The following is a 17108-nucleotide window of genomic DNA, read 5'->3' as shown; positions in this document are numbered from 1 at the left end:
TGGCTGTTACTTTTCCTTGTTTTGGCAAGTTTGAAGAGATGTGTCTCAGTCCACTGTTAAAATAAATAAAGCCCAAAGTCTTTAATGTGGGGCTTAACAGATGAGGTGTCAGGAATTTAAATCAATGAAACATCGATTACATAGGGACAATGATATGGGGATTGAACACATCAATAAAAAATGTCTGTCCTGAATATTCCACTCAAATATACAATGTCTCAGTGCCTCAGTTCAAGAGGCGTTTAAGAGCCATATTTTTGAGTTAGGTTACTTTTGTATGTCTTGATGAGCTTTATTCCCTCCTGACCTAAAACTCAGTGGAGCCTTGTACTGTGCTTTTATTGTAACCAACCTAAAGGGGCTGGTTGGCCACGTATAACCCCGTTCTTGGTTCTCTCCTCCAGGTCCATGACTTCCTTGTATATCAACTCTGAAAATGCAGAGAAAGGAAGGCAAAAAATGAATTTGCAACACAAAGACTAGATCAATAATACATGTCCCGTTAAAATGTCCACTTGAATTTCATATGTCTGCTACTGTTCAGAATTAATTTTGAACAACGGGTCATAGGCTACACAACAACTGGCAAGTGATGTAAAAAAGTACATTCTTTTCTGCTGGGGTTACAGTGGCCAGGCACTCTTGAGAACACACTAGCATTGCTCTAGGGCTGTTTTATTCAGGCTGCTTGGAGACCTGAGACTAAGCTGAGTCTTAAGGGCCACTCAATTTTTATCAATGGCTTCTTTGGTAAGGGAAACTCAATCAGCAATCTTCAAAGGAAGAGCTAGGAACACCTGAAGGCTTTTCCTTCGAATTGAGCATTACATTGTTCAGGCTCCTGCATCTTTTTCAATTGTAGCAGTTTGTCCAGAAGAGTGACCCTCCCTACAAATGCTGTCCTATGGATTGCAAAAGGTGACTGACATGAGCAGGTCTTTAGGTCACTTCACAAGTTCACCTCCTTTGCAGGAAAAGTTTGTGGCCCAGCAACTGAGAAGCTGTGAAGTACTGGTCTGTTTCCCTGACATCTAAGCAGATCAGGTAAATACTATTACGTTGTTCAGAACAACTTTAATAACAATAATACCTGGGGCCCAGCATATTCCCAAAAGGCTTATTATACTTCAAATGCCTTTCTTACCTTTCCACTCTTCTATCGTGTGCTCCCTCTCATCTAACTGCTTATCTGGTATCTTTGGTGGAGGCTGAAAAACAAAACTAACTCATCATACAGCAATCAAAAGGGATACAGAACCAGTATAAACTAAAAATAAAATAAACCATTCAATGAACCTGATTTAAAAATAACATTTACAGGATTATATATCTGGTCATACTTGGACTTAGCCTGTTTTTTAGATGCTACCACAGTCTTTAAAGTTCTTCCGATTAACAAATTTGTTTACATTACAGTAATAATTAACAGAGAAACTGATCAGTCTGGTAGAAGAGCTCCTAAGTGTAGCAATCTCCAGCACAAGCAGCTCTTTTTAGCTACTTACTGTTAATTACTAAATTTTCTATCTAGCTATTAGAGAGCAACAGAATTATAATTGCTCTCTTTATATCAAGTAGCCTTTTCTATTCTTAGTGGCCATCACCAAACTTTTCTTTTTAAAAAAATAACACTTTTCTCATAAACTGAAATTATCCTGGAACTAATTTCTCAAGGAAAAAATTTACATTATTCCTTTGTTCATTACTTTTAATAACTGAAAGCTCAAGATCTTGTATTCAGATTTTGCTGAAACACTTATTTTTAGTTGAAGAATTGTATCAATTCCTGCAACTAATGAAAGCATTTTGCTTCCCCAAGAATAACTACCTCAGAACCCCATCCAGGGCAATCAAATCACACTGAAACAAGCAAGGCTTGCTACATTAGAACCCTACAGAAAAGATTTCAGATGCATGATTATATGTTCAGGAGATGACAGGCAACTATACACCAACACAGAGATACAAGAACACACAGGTACCTCAGCCCATGCCTGATGCTATTTCTAATAAGCACATCTATCAATGTCAATAAAAACAATTATGGCTCAGTTAAGTTTCTAATGAAATATGCAACAATCTTTTGTCAAGCAGCTGTACCAAGCATCACAGTCAGATGACTTTATCCAGCAGATTCCTAAGCAGAGACCTAAAACAAGAACTTACAGCTTCTGCTTCTGATGGATCATACCAAACATTGATGTATGGGTGCTGCAGGGCTTCATCCACAGAGATTCTTTTAGAAGCATCTATAACCAGCATTTTTGATAACAAATCTCTTGCTTGACTTGCTGCAAAAATAAAATTTTCTGTTTAGATTGCTGCCATATATAGAACACAAAACACAGTGTTTCAAACCTTTAAAGAGACGGGTCAGAGTAATCCAGTTCAAATTAAATGTCTATGCAACCCTCACATAGTATGAGGTTTAGGAGAGCAGTTGATTTGATGGCAAAAAAACCTGAAGAGGATGTCACAGGTGGGAAAGGTGTCAAACATGTTTCACTACCCATTTTCATCATACAGTGTCCCTTGTTGTGACATCTTTATGTGAAACAGCTCAGGTGGCAGTGCAGCCTGGTCTTGAATAGCAGCAGGCAAGCACCTACTGCCCCTACCTACATGCTTTTCGCCACAGAGAACACCATGAGGGGACTCCACTGAATAGGTGGCCTTTAGAACCAGTAAGTCACTGAAATAACTACAGAGTATCTATGTATTATGAACATAAATTCCTTATTTTCATCCCTAGAAAACAAAGACCTGCTCTGCCTACACAACTTCTATTCCAATCTCCCCCCACTTTTCTCTAAACTGTGTTGGCATCTGTCATTGAGAAGAATATAGATATTTACATATTTTTATAAAGACATCTCCAAGAATAGGAGCTGTTTCATGAAGATATGAAAGTGGAGGCAAACACATGTCAGCACATTCATCCACTCTCATGATATAAATATTTAGAACCTCAGCAGCATGATTCTACAGTGAAAAAAAACAAGCTACACTTCTGCTCAAAAATCACAGTTTTAAAACTTTTAGAACATAAAACACACAGAAGAAAGACTTTACCTTTAAGTTTATTGTGTTCGGAGTCAGCTGGGAAAAGGACATCTGGAAAGAGTTTTTCAAAACTATATCCAGCATATTTAGGTCTGTTCTCCACGTAAGTTCGGACTGTAGGCTGTAGTTTCTTCATAAATTCGGGGCATGGTGTTCCTAGCTGCTCTATAACTTTATTCCATTGATCAATATCTAAGGTAATGTAGCTAAGAAAAACACTGTGTCTGGTTTTCAGCTAGAAAGTTATGTTAAAAGCACATGAAATAACCAACAGAGAAAACACAGGAAATTATAATAAAGTATCAAGTTCATTATCATGAATTAGGACTACTTTCTTACATGATGAAACAAAGCAAGACTTATGGTAGTGTAGTCAAGGCAACACGTATTTCACTCAAAATCATTTTCTGGCTAGAAAAGGATATAATTCTGAGAAACAGAATATTAGAAGACTCACAGAATATTTAAACACAACAAATTTAACTTAAGTCCTTGGGTCTGAGTCCGAGAGAACTGGTCTGAACACACATTGCAGCAGTCAAGCTATTAAGCATCATCAAGGCACTCCTGAGAATGACCCCAAGTGGGTGCTTTGTCCTTCATTCTCATCTTGGTACCTCAGGCCAGACCTGGGCAACCTCTCACCAAGGACATGCAACACTCAGCACCAGTGGGCACACAAAGGACCAAGGCTTGGCCCACACAGGTCAGTGACAATACTGTCAGGGACCTGAATGAAGTTACAAGGTTTCAAGGATGCATAAGGAACATCTTAACTGAGAAGTTTACACACTTTAAAGGGGAGATTGACCATTTCAGGACAGAAGAACTTAATGCATTTTACTGAAACAACAAAAAGTAAAGTTTGGCTCAGGAATTCCTAATTGCAGATAGTTAAATACTGGGGGAGAGCTCAGATAAAATTTTATATACACTAATTCACATTTTCCCCAACTTTTTCTCTTTGGCTGCCATCAAAGACTGGATTCCAGGCTATCTAAATCAACAGTGGGTTGAAGCAGACCCTCTCTTATATTCTTAAAACTTAACAGCATATCTCTATATAAGGATTCTCAAGCTCTGCTGAGCTTTAATACAGGCCTTGACAAAAGGAACTATTTCTGTTGTATGGCACCAAGTTTAAACTGAAAAGCCATGCCAGCAAACCGGATGCATAAAGCAAAGCATGGTGCAGCTCATGCAATGACAGAGCTGTGTGAAAGTAAGGATGCTCTGGATTTCCTTACCATGGCTCAAAAATCTCCATCCCATCTTCACCCCTAAATGGTACTGTATCAATTTATAAACAGTACGCTGTACCCAAAGCAGGAAACATTTCTGATGCCATCTTAAAAAAACAGTCTGAAAATAATAGTAAAACAAATAGGATACCAAAGTCCAATTATTTTCACTAATTTTAGCAAAGATCTAGAGGTGTTAGTTCTGTTTGGAGCAGACTCTTTGTCTGAAATACTATTCACAGGACAACCCATATAGACACCATCAAACCATTCACACAATAGAAATACCAGATATTTCTAAAAGCTCCTTGCAGGATCAGTTCTGCATACAAAAAATAAGTCTCCAGAGTGTAACTAATGAAGATGGTTAGGAATTTTGGTAAACGCTCTCTATAAAATGCAAAGAATAGTAACTATTAACTCAGGTACTAAAAAAGTTTAGTAAATTACTATATAAAAAAGAATTCTGAAGTAAAACCCAATGCATGTGAATTCCAAGAAAACACCATCTAAACAAAAAGAAGTCTGTCTTAGTGTGACAACATTCAAAAGTAATGGATAAGGACTCTATTACAGTGGAAAAAGAAAAGACGAGGGGAAAAAAGGAAAAAAAAAAAAATAAGCCTATTTGCCCAAGTGGTATATAATGAACTTGCAAACTGATATTTGAAAAGGCAGTTTAAAAACAATATTTTTAAAATTAGAACCACCTTAATCTGGAATTGTATCACTGCAGTATCTTTTGACCTTTTACAACTACATCCCAGACCAAGGGTAAGGATACGATCTGTACCAGGAAATAAAACACCACCTTTGATCATTTCTCCCATGATGCACCCAACTGACCAAATGTCAACTGAAAACAAAATGCAATGACATTAACATAAAAGATACTTATTAAAATAAAATAAATAAAAATATCTAGACACACATACACATGAAGTGACTATAAAAAGCATGTGCAATGAAAATGAGTGAAGGTGAATGGATGCTAACTACAGGGCCAGCAGAGACTATGTCCTACTGCTAGGTGCAGCCTGAATAGAAATGATTTTTTTTAAGTGTATCACAAGAAAAATCCATGTTCATTTAATAAAAAAAAAATTGTACAATATGCATCTTCATGACACAACATCAATAAGAAGGTTAATCACTTCCTAACTAATTCAACCTGCTGCAGCAGCACAAGGATACAGTCCCTTCCTGGAAAGAGGATTTTGTGGCAAACCATTTCGCCCATAATGCACCCCACAGACCATAAATCCACTATGTTTGTAGCACAAAAAGAAGGAAAAGCAAAGCAAACGGTCATTTAAAATTAAAAGAAGCATAACGTGACTGCATCCTATAAACTGCAGAGACAGCACAGGAAGAAGAGCAAGTCTTTGCATTAACCAATGAAAACAGTCTAGCATACACCATGTGTAAGGATTAGCTTTTAACTGTCTCAAATACAAGGCAGAAAAACATCCTTTTGTTTAATGTAGTGCTAAAGCAAGAGCTTGAGCAGAGAGAGAGAGACACAAATCAAGCAGAGTAAAGCACTTTCTCCAAGGCTGGAGGCTTCAAAGCTACCTCTGCCAAGGGAACAGATTCAACCACCACAGACAGATTGATTCCTTGAAAGTAATTCCACTGTAGTTGCAGGAATAATTCTAAAATTAATTACGTAAACTGACGTGTAAAAATATTGCCTATTGAAACAGTTCATGCTTTTTAAGAGAATTACAGGATTTACAATTTGACATCAAGTATTTCCTAGAAGTCAGATTACCATGCATCTCTCTCTCATTTTAAATAAAAAGCAAACAGAATCAGTAAAAGATCACTTAGAATTTTAGAGGATCAGTTAATGACAATGTTAGTATGCTCCTACATTTTCAGTTCAAATAATTTGTTTTAAAATATGTCTCCAGTTACACTGAAATAACATTTTATACAAAAGAAAAACTTAAAAGCAATTTTTTAAAAATATGCATTTTCTACATTACCTTAAAATAAATCACTCAGAAGACATAAAGATGGACAAGTTTACTTTGTATATGTAAGCCAATTTCTTTTGTAGTTACTTTCAGAAGTATTGTTAATTCCATATGCAAAAGTTTTCTTGAAGTCATAACAATGAAATTTTATTATTATAAATACTTTTATGTCAAATAAGACACTGGAATTTCAATTAAGCAGATAAGAGGGGAATTTAAGTGACAACAATTGTATAGTAAGAATTTTATGTAAATGTTCTGAAGGAGCTCAACAATGCCAAGCAAGCAATATTGCTTCTTATTTTTCAATATTCCTTCTCCTTTATTTATTAAAGTTCCTCTAAAATAGTATCTAGATAATAGGATAGGAGATCATAGTTGTGCATATTAATAGGTCAAAATTAAGGGCCTTGCTCATTTAAAAAAATATTGTCAACACCTTAGTTTAGAGCTCTTTTTCCTTTAATTTTTTTTTTCAAATATTAAGTACATATTATTTGGCTTAGAGAATCAAAGAAGCCAAGTTTTGCATTTGACTTTTAAAATAATATTCTGAATGTTGACTTTATCTGCAAACAACCTCCTACCATCATAACCCAAAATTACCCAAGTCTCTTGTAATTAGCTTTGTCCAACATGATAAAGTTACCATTCTTCTTGTATCCCTACAAAATCAAACTTGAGATGTTTTGTGGTGTTTTGATTTGCTGCTTTCATTAAATCAAAGATCTCTCTAACTACAGGTCTCTAACTTTTGTAGCAAGCTGAACCAATGCTACTGTGAATACTTTTACAGAAGACTAAAATCTCATTACAGATTCGAAAAATACTTTAAAAAAATCTATTGCTGTCATAAGCATCCATTTTATTCTTAAGCCTGTTAACTTACTGATTTTTAAAACTCTAGGAGAAAAAATACCATGTGAAAATGAAGTTTAAACCCTATCTACCTAGTAGGAAACTTAACAGTAGTTGTTTCATAGTGTTTAAGGCTTTCCTTGTTTTTCAGTGTTGCCTTCCTGATAATCATGGACATAACAGTGCATAAATCTGTTAAGAGGAGTATGTGCACAAACAGTTCTGGTATCCTTTAGTTGGTTTCTTAATATGACACCCCCAAACATCCTTTGGTAACAAACCCTACATGAAAGTTAACTCTATGTATTTGTTTGGGCTTTCTAGTTTTAAAACAATTGAAGATTTTGTCTCTATGTAGTACAGCTCCAAAAAAATGTCATCCTGCAGTACATTATCTCAATCACCAAAATATATATTGCAATCCTCCCACAAGTTCAGCAGGGCACAAACTGCAGGAAACTGCCAGACAACCCCTAACCATTAGGAAACTGTCAATTTTCAAGATTTAACTCCACACTAAAAGTTAAACACACAGTTTAACTTTGGGTGTAATGGGCTATAATAGGCATCAATACTAACAGGTGAGGCCCCTGGACAGCCCATGGTTCTTGCTCTAAGTGCATCCTTGATATCCATCTGCCTGTCATGGCAGCTCCGCAAACTCCTTGGCAGAGAAGACTTAACAGCTCACATAAACTGCCTTTTAATGAGAGCAGTATGTATGGAAATGCAATTGTCTTTGGATTCACTCCATACATTTACATTCTCCAGAAGTGCCACTCTCATTTCAGTGACCATGTATTTGGCTTTGGGAAGACACGACAGCTTTTCAAATGAAAGTAAATTATTATTTATGATGCACAACACAACTCACGCTTCCATAAGGAATAGGATTGTCACAAGCTTGACAGGATACTCTAGAATACAATCTAACTCCAGTAGTGGAAAGAATGTTTCACGCTTTTGTAACCCAAAATTACTTACTATTTAAGAGAAAAATTTAAACCGGGTGATCTGAGTCAGAAAACTTCCGACTTTATAAATTCCTTCTGTAAGGCAGCTGCATGACTCGCTACTACAACTTTAGGTACTTTCCTTTAGTGTCTCTTAAATAGCCAATATAAAAAAAAAGACAAAATTAAATTTCCAAATCTAGAAAACTTTAGGAATTAAATAACTAACTTGCTGTACTCAGCCTGTGATTCCTAGATTACAGGAAAAACAGTCAACCATGGAGTACATTTAAAGAAATGTAGGCTCTATCATGCACACTAACAACCTAAACAAGTAAGTATCTCAGTCTTGCAATAAAGATCTACTCATTCCTTTGAGCTGGCTTCTCTCATTGCTGGCACCATTCACACAGCCTGAAGTCAATTGCTGCAATGGTATGCAGTTGCCAGGCAGGTTTGCAGACTCTATGAGGAATGCTGAAAGGCAGAGCAAGCCTCAGTTGTGTCAGGAGATGAGGAACCAACCACACCTCACATCCCCAGGAGACAGCTCAAGGCCTCCTTGGAGGCCTGGCCAGCAGAGTTTGAAACCCACAGGTGAGCTGTGGGCACTGCCAGCCTGAGGGAGCTGCCTGAGCACAGGGACACACAGCAGTGCAATGGCAGCAGAACCAGGCTGCTCCAGTGCGTCAGCAGCGACACCGCACGTGGTGCTCTTAATGGCTGCCACTAGCCGTCTCCTTGAAGGTGCAATGTATTTGATGATGTGCTTCCCTCAAATGACAGACCTTTTTTATTTTCCTGTAGAAGACACTGAGAGGCAGACTGGTCACAGAGCAAGTATGGTGAGAAGGAAGTGTATGTGAAGTAAAATTCCCTTGGAATTTGTCATGGACCTCAAAAATCTGTCATGGACCTCAAGAATCTGTCATATTGACAGTACTCTCTGTATGCTTGTCTCAAGTATATTATTGAGTTTTTCTTCAGCAACATTAAGAACTTATTAAAACCAGCCTCCTTTAAGCCTTTTGCACTAAAAAGCAATGCCACAGTAGGTAATCTTAACTTGCTTGTTCCTCAGTAGATTTATGCTCCCTACCTCCTGCAAGGCCATAACCAATACAGTTATTTAGCATTGAATTTAGCACACTTATCTACTGATGAATTACCATTTACATCTTCACCAGGAATAAAGTCAGATGAAGGTATATCAAAGTACATACCACATATTAAGAAAATATATTTCCAGTTCTTCCTGGATGTCATGTAATCTAAAAAGGAAGTTATTTAAAGTTTTAAACAAACAAGGCCCTCGATTTCTTCTCCTATTAAATGCAAACATTTTCTAATGGGTTGAGTTGAATAAACAAATTGGTGTATCCAGAATCTGCATTTTGGTCACAAGACTAATTTATAAAATTTCTACAGTTTGAAAAAAACATTAACATGTAAAATGTGGTGTGCCAAACATAAAAAATAAAGCTATGCCAAAGAAAGACTATATTTGCTGACCGTTTTCTTTGTATCCCATCCCTAGGATGACCTCTGGTGCTCTGTAGTAACGAGTCACTACATAAGGCGTCATCATAAAACTAGTTCCTGCAGTTCTGGCCAGTCCAAAGTCAAGAATCTTCAAAGTGCAGTCTGACTTTACTACTATATTACTGGGCTTTAAATCCTTAAAAAAGAAACATCATATATGACTGCTAAGACAAGCACAAAGTAGCCTGTGGTTCACATTTTAAAAAGATAATATTACTAACATTAAATCCCATGCACACAACTAGGTTATTGCTATAACTGCAGCTTTTTTCCCCTTGCATTAATTTATGTGCATTCAGCAGATTACAGAATTAATTCCTTTATTGTGCTTGTAGATTTATATAGCAATTAAAGAAGGAAAATACAACCAGCATTACAAGATATGTTAGCAATGTCTGAAATAAATTGAGGTTAGTAAGAAGTGTTAGCTCTCAGGAAAGGTCTACAAACTGCTCACTGGAACAGTAATTACTACTACAATGCAGAACACAAGTAACATGACAATTACTTGATTCAATAATTATCTTGATACAAGAATTATTAGAATTATAATGAATGTAAAAGGTTCATTTGCTAGTTAAGGTTACATTACCTCTTCTGAATCAATTTATTTCTCCCACATGGTATTAGTTTCCAATGTATGACTAGGTTTTATATTAAGTTTGGCAACCAAACCCAAAAAGGCACCACTGAAAAACTGCCAAAAATTCACACAATCCTTAAATTGAAGCGGAACATGCTGACATGGCTTCAGATCACTTGGGTTAGCAACATGGTAACTATTCTCTACACTTGAACCCTACTGACAATAGCACCTTTGCAACATTTATTTATACAAACACTACAGTGGCTTTCTCCTTCATCACCACAACAGGATCTTACACACACCTGAATGTCACAGAGTAAATATTAGAGTAACTTCAGAATAACTTTGCAATCATAAGATCATTCATAGCACATGGGACAATACAAATAAGCCTAAGATACTTCCTCCCCACACTCTACTGAGATTAATGAGAGAAAAACCTGAGAGGTGACAGAGGACTCCCTCACCTGAGTAGTAATAATTTAATAAGTAGCCCTATCTACTTATAAAGACCTAAAAGTGGATTTCTGCCAGATTTATGTAGTTTTCATTTGTACTTAGATGGCTTTCAGCAATCTCCTCATAATGGCTAATAAAACTGCATTAAAGATAGGAAGGAAACAACAAAGAGTTCCAGAACAACAGAATTTTAATGACTAGTTAAAAGTCTTGCATTTCACACATTTCCACACAAAGACTCTGCAGACAACTTTAGCTTAAAACATTCTCAAATACCACAAATTAATTTAAATTAATACTATAAGGCCTTCTATTATTATTCTATTAATTCTATAAGGCCTTCTGGCCATTTAATATGCCATGTTTCAGATTCTGCTACAGTCCTTTTTATTATCAGCTTTATTTCTACACACTGATTTTCAGGATGTTCATTGCAGAATGCCAGATGCATGCTCAGGGTATTAACTACACTCATCCTCCCCAAAGCTGCAGGATTAACACTCAAAATGTTAAGAGATCTTCTCTTTGCTTACCAAATGTTGTCCATTCTTATTTCTGAACACCATGTAGCTGTCATGAAGCCTAGGATCAAAATTATGAATTGACTTATACTACAATGAAATTCATGCAGAGATGCAAAACCTGCATCTCTTACATGTATCTTCTGTTAAATAAACAGAAACTCAAAAGTTCATTTGGGAGTGATCAAATTAATTATGATGGATAAATACAACCAGAACCTATAGCAGAAAAATATTTCACTGAACTTTGAAAATGTAAAATGTCAGTGCTTAAGAAACAGATTCTTGTAGGACCGTCTCCCTATTAGCCAGACAAGGAGACAAGGACATCTCTGGAGGGTAATTTAAGGCTTCTGGGGGGCTTTTCTCTTTCTAACAGAAGATTTGTGAAGGGCTTGCATAATTAGGCCCCTTGTTAAGTACTCAAAGTCGGGCAGAATTCAATGTTTCAGAGCTGCCATGCGAGACTAATGAGCCACTCTTCGTCCCTCAGAAAGTCAGTGAGGCACAAATCCGCAGTGCTGATCACTCATCCTCAGACTGTGAAATATAAATGAATGTGTACTTCTATATTGCCTGAAAATTGCTTCTCTGCAAAATGTTTGGAACACAGTAATGTTGATTGGCCAACATCTGTTAAAGTCAGTGCAAAGTTTTGGTCAAATCTTTACCCACTGATGTGGAAACTAAGCTTGCCCCTACAGCTTCAAGGTGAAGTTTACTGAAACTCATTGTGTTTGATCTCTGCCTTGCTCCTTGTGTCTCTAGGTTGCTATTAAAAAAAACCCACTTATTTCTATGGTAAGTAGTATCCAGTGCCGTCAGGCACAAATACAGATTTTTGTGATTTCAGTCATTCAACATGCTTTGAAAAAGTTACTGAGATGCTGAGATTACCACAGCTATGTTAGAAGCTGAAGAACCCAGTTAAAAAGCATGTGAAACTACCAACACCAAAAAAAAGCTTAAAGCTTTAGAGATCACTAAAGTAGAATATTAAAGTCATAGCCAGCTTGCTTTTTGGGCAGCCATAGTAGTACTGAAGGCTATGTTTAAGAAGTTTCAATAAAGTAATTAGCTTTGGACACTAAGGACTGGTGCTGAGAGCCCGGTAGCATGGTACAAAGAGCTACCGCCGCAGCCACACGGTCTGTGTGACACGTGGCCCTTTGAAGGACACCCTCCTTGTACTCCAAGGTTTTGTTCAGCTTCCTCCACAGAGAAAAAAAAAAAAAGATACTTCACACCTTGAAGCCAAAGGCACAATTCACTCAGGAGGTAAGGCTGCGCCAGAATATCCTCAATCTTCTAACAAAGTCTAAGAAGAAGCTGTCAGCTGAAAATCTACCAGGAAGACATGCAAGTGAAATGTCCTTCAAAAGTATCTGCACATGTCCTTTAAAAGCATTCATGCATACATATGGTGCTATTTACATAGCAATTGTGTTTAGTCTCTTTAGGATAGTTTATGCCTGTATGACAGGAAGCATTTCAAAGACTTAACCAATATTTACAGAGGCAAGAATTCTATCTTCAAAGCTGTCTTCACTCTTGCCCAACTACCTACGTAGTTACTTTTCTATAAATGTAAAAATGTTTAAATTTATCCACAAGTTCTACAGGATCAATGCCCACTTCAGAGGAGTACAAACCACCCTGAGGCAAAGCACACTTTTAGAAGGTCCCTTAAGCTTGTGCTAAGATCCTCAGAGAGACACTCTTACTTTACTTACTCTAGCATGTCCAGACAATACACTGTTTTCCAAAACAAAAAAAAGATCTAGGAAAATGCACAGCATTAAACTTGCATACATAAATATTGCAGAGGAAATGTGAAAGTGGATTCAAACCATTATTTCAGACCCACGTGCACATACATCACAACACCACAGGCTGCATATTTTCAGTCATAGGCAATATAGCACCGCAATAGTAAGCAGAACAACCTAGTTTTGCTGAGCACTCCCAGAACAATGCAAAAGGCCCAAGTGACCTATCTCAAACACCCACAAGTAGACCAAGCAGACCAATTCAGGTACAATGCCTGGTTGCAGGCAATGCTTCTCCCTCCCTTGCTCATCTCTTCCAACATAGCAGTTCAGTGAAATTGCATGAAAGAAGGAAGGTTTCACCTTCATTCCCTGAGCTCCTCACTGGAATGAAGCAGCTGATGAGTACTAGAACTAGCTGAGCAAGAGGAAGCAGCATTTGCCCATTCAAGCTGTATTTTCTATTCAAATAATTTTCCCTGAGGAAAAGATGGCACACTGATCAGGAATGTCAGACTGCAGATCCAGCTTGCAGACCACTCAACACCCCAGTGACAATGAGACCCCACTGACCTGGACAGCATCCTAACCAAATCCTGTGACAGTGCACAGAATTGCCATTTGTGATCTGCTTTCCTGTGCACATCATGAGGAAGACTGTGCAGTAAGGTCTGAGACCATCCCACATCACTAAAGTTAACAAAATCTTTTCTGTTGCTTCAAAAATGAAAACTTCTTAAACTCTTTAAAAAAGTCACAATGAAAAACGTAGTACTATAAAAATATAAGCTTCCCATTTCCTAAACCAACAAGATTATACTTAAAAAGTTATAACCAGACAACCTCAAGCAATTTTTAATCTATACACCATTACATACAAGATGCTCACTTGAACAGTCAGTGTTAAATTCAAAGTCTCAACTAGATTGCAACACATGCCATTTGAAAAGCTGTAGTCAGTTTTGCCTGTTAACCATCTGAGTGAATGATTTGTGACACACAGGTGTTATCCAAGTTCCAATGACAAGTCTTTATCATCATCATCCTATCTGGACATTTCAGATAGTTATTCATTACTCTGCTAGTAAAGAGAAGAAATAAAATAGGCAGTTCTTTCCAAAGATGGAATTTCAGGTTTGGTTACCAAAACAATAAAGGCAGAGATGCTTCCAGATATCCTTTCCTGCCATGGCTACTAAAGTAGAACATGATATAGAATTAGAGGAGGTAATGCAACTCACTGCAAAAATGTTCAGTTTGCTCTATGCAGATTATTATCAAATCATTTAAACATTCAAAAGGCTCATTCCAGAATTACCCTGGAAAAAGGTATGATTTCTTTTCAGTTTTTTCTCCCTGCCAATGGGACAGGCTAAGAAACACCCTTCAAGTTCCTAATTCTAATTTCTTTTATCTTTTAAATACTCAAGGTAAAACCAGGTGCAATGAAAATTGCACTGTTTAGTCCACTTACCCTATGAATAATCCCAGCTGAATGAAGATGTTTGATACCACACAGCATTTGATAAAGAAGATAGGACATTCGTTCATGGTCCAGCTCCATCTGAATCACTTGGCAAAGATTTGCATCCATGAGCTCCATCACTATGTAGCTTACGAAGGAAAAAAAAGAATAATCAGATAATACTGCCATTTTACTGTATTCTCTCTCTTGTTTGTCTTTTCATATGAATACTTTAAAAATAAATTCTCAGCTGTAGCTCAAATCTGACTTACACATCTTGAAATTCTTCCAGGGATTTTTGTGGTGTGAACACATTCAGTAGGCCGATTATCTGCAGGGAGGGGGAGAGGAAGGGTAATTGTACCACAGCAATAACAAAGCTGCAGAGCCAACATTTCAAAACTGGTTACTATTACTCTGATATGAACCTCCTAATATACATTGAAGTTCAGGATGCTCAGCAGCTCAACCAGGCCTAACATGATGTAAACAGATACAAATGATTTAGAAAGGAGTATTTTTCTTCCACAAATCACATAATCTAAAAACACTCTTGTGTGTTAACAAGATGATATTCAAACCTTAAAACCTAAGGAGCTTAGTCACTCTTGCCCTTCCTCCTACTTTCAGTCTGAAGACCTGGTAAGATTTGTTCTGTACATGAATAATAAAATTTAAACCTGACAAGGACTCCCTAAAAGATACTACTTTGCCACTGACTGAGGCAAAGAAACAGCTTCATCCAAACATAAAAACAGGTTCTTACAGATGCTTTAGGATATTTTACATTAAGAATGGATGGGATGTACAGAAAGAGGCCAAACTACTACTCATCAAGAATCAGGCAGGCTTGCAGTAGTTTATCATAATACAAATTATACTATTAGCTAGAACATCCTTCAGAGAATCCACATATAAACACATAGGAGAAAAATGACAAAATTTTACCAAAAAGCCACAAGACAGAGAAAATTTCCTATGACACTCTCCCTCCCTAGCAGCCAGGAGAAATGTTATCTTCCTGATGGGGGATTAAAAGAGAAGGTAACGATGACTGCACACATCTGACTCTGAAGGAAGAAAATGGCCAACACCAGCCTTCTGCAGTTCAACTCCAATAAATTTATCAGCTACTTGCTTCCCATTTCCATGATCTTGTCTACTGCACAGCTTCATAAATACTGGACAGCTACTGCTGTCACAATGTAAGATTCTAAACCCATTTATTCACCGGGGGGAAATAAGGTATTACAGACTATTTTTTTTTCTCCTACGTGTCTAGCAGCAGGATGCACTTACCAACCATGGTACTCTTATTTGACAGCTACTTGCAAATTTCAGCAATATAACACTGACTCTTGCTGAGTTTGAAGGGGGTATTTAAAGATTGGTCAGGTATTAAAACTAGTCAATTATAGCTCTTCTGCAAGACCCTTCTGTATTTATCATGGAGATACAACTATGCAATGGAAATCTCTGAAGTCACTTTCCAGACTTTTACAAAGGATAACCCTCCAGTTAATTCTTCAAGATCTGAAGCAGGACACGGCACTCACATTTTTGTGATTAACGCACTTCATAAGAACAAGCTCTCTGTAGGCTCTTTTAGCGTGGGTTTGGTTCTGGAACGGTCGGCTTAACTTCTTGATTGCAACATTCCGCTCTAGGATGGCATCGTAAGCTGCACTGTAATTAAAAATAACATTATTACATCCCTAGTGTCAAGGTCCTTTAAGCTGTGGCAGTTGCAAACATTTTTAGCTACTTTATATCATGTCTGCAGAAACCCCAAATTTTGAGTGTTATCCAGCTTCAGGAATATGATATAGCAAAGTGCTCTTTTATGTTGAGGGATTCAAAATTTAAAAATATTTCCCAGCTTCAGAGCATTAACACATAACAATCTTTACAATATAATGCAGTATTTCTGCTTCCAAAGATACCGAGTTCTTGCCACTCATTGGCACTCAAGAACAGACCATCTACAAAAGATCCAAAACACTTGAAACATAAAAAGCACATGAATTTTATGTAAAATCTTCACACTAAAAGGGAGAAGGCAGGAAAAGTAGGTAATAAAAAGGTCCCATGCTTTCAATTATTTAGTTGCTTAACATCCTGATGATAATAACAGCAAAGTTAAGCCAAAAAACTGTGAAGAAAGCTTTAACTTCTAGATGTCACTGGCTTTAAGTTGGTGAAAAAAAGCATAACATTTTGTTTGCAGACTAATACCAACATTGTCATACAATTCAGTAACACAGGCTGTTTAACTGGTGAAAACTGTTATTGGAGACAACTCCCTTACATATCACATTTCCAGGACAGGAAGGCATGGCTTGTTTTTCCTGTAAGAGCTAATACAACAGCTGACTGCCATGCAGACTCAGGAAATATTTATCAGTTACTAAAAAAGTCTGAGCAGGGAAAATATTATTTTCGTATCTCTTTTCAAGAATGGTACTCCAATCTAATGAAGAGTATCTGCTACTAAACAGTAGCATCTATTAAATTCAACTCACTACTTTAAGAACTGGATTGCCTATGTAGTAAGTAGGCTTGAATGATTTCTAATTTATCATCAACAAAACCTCTAGACACTACTAAAGAAAAAAAATGGGAACAACATGTCTAATAACTTCCTTTAATATACATTTTCCACTATATCT

General features: G+C 37.0%; 1 protein-coding gene across 8 annotated transcripts in view; it reads right to left on the bottom strand.

Annotated features, from left to right (window-relative positions):
* Positions 1-17108, bottom strand: part of MAPK8 (mitogen-activated protein kinase 8) — a 71475-nt gene that overhangs the window by 4975 nt on the left and 49392 nt on the right. For 6 of the 8 annotated variants that reach the window (XM_085583628.1, XM_085583629.1, XM_085583630.1 and 3 more), the window contains 9 exons: positions 15996-16125; positions 14712-14770; positions 14449-14587; positions 9610-9775; positions 5089-5160; positions 3073-3255; positions 2167-2291; positions 1145-1208; positions 353-430 (listed from right to left, as the gene is read on the bottom strand). In XM_085583628.1, coding sequence (XP_085439754.1) covers positions 353-430; positions 1145-1208; positions 2167-2291; positions 3073-3255; positions 5089-5160; positions 9610-9775; positions 14449-14587; positions 14712-14770; positions 15996-16125 — 1016 coding nt within the window. Of the gene's footprint in view, positions 1-352; positions 431-1144; positions 1209-2166; positions 2292-3072; positions 3256-5088; positions 5161-5498; positions 5571-9609; positions 9776-14448; positions 14588-14711; positions 14771-15995; positions 16126-17108 lie in introns of all 8 variants that reach the window. The other 2 variants (XM_021539193.4, XM_021539112.4) reach the window with 1 other exon arrangement.

Source organism: Lonchura striata, chromosome 6 (assembly GCF_050655825.1).
Source record: "Lonchura striata isolate lonStrDom1 chromosome 6, ASM5065582v1, whole genome shotgun sequence".
Lineage (NCBI taxonomy): Eukaryota > Metazoa > Chordata > Aves > Passeriformes > Estrildidae > Lonchura > Lonchura striata.
The sequence above is the reverse complement of the archived record's forward strand: the minus strand, read 5'-3'. Positions and strand labels throughout refer to the sequence as shown.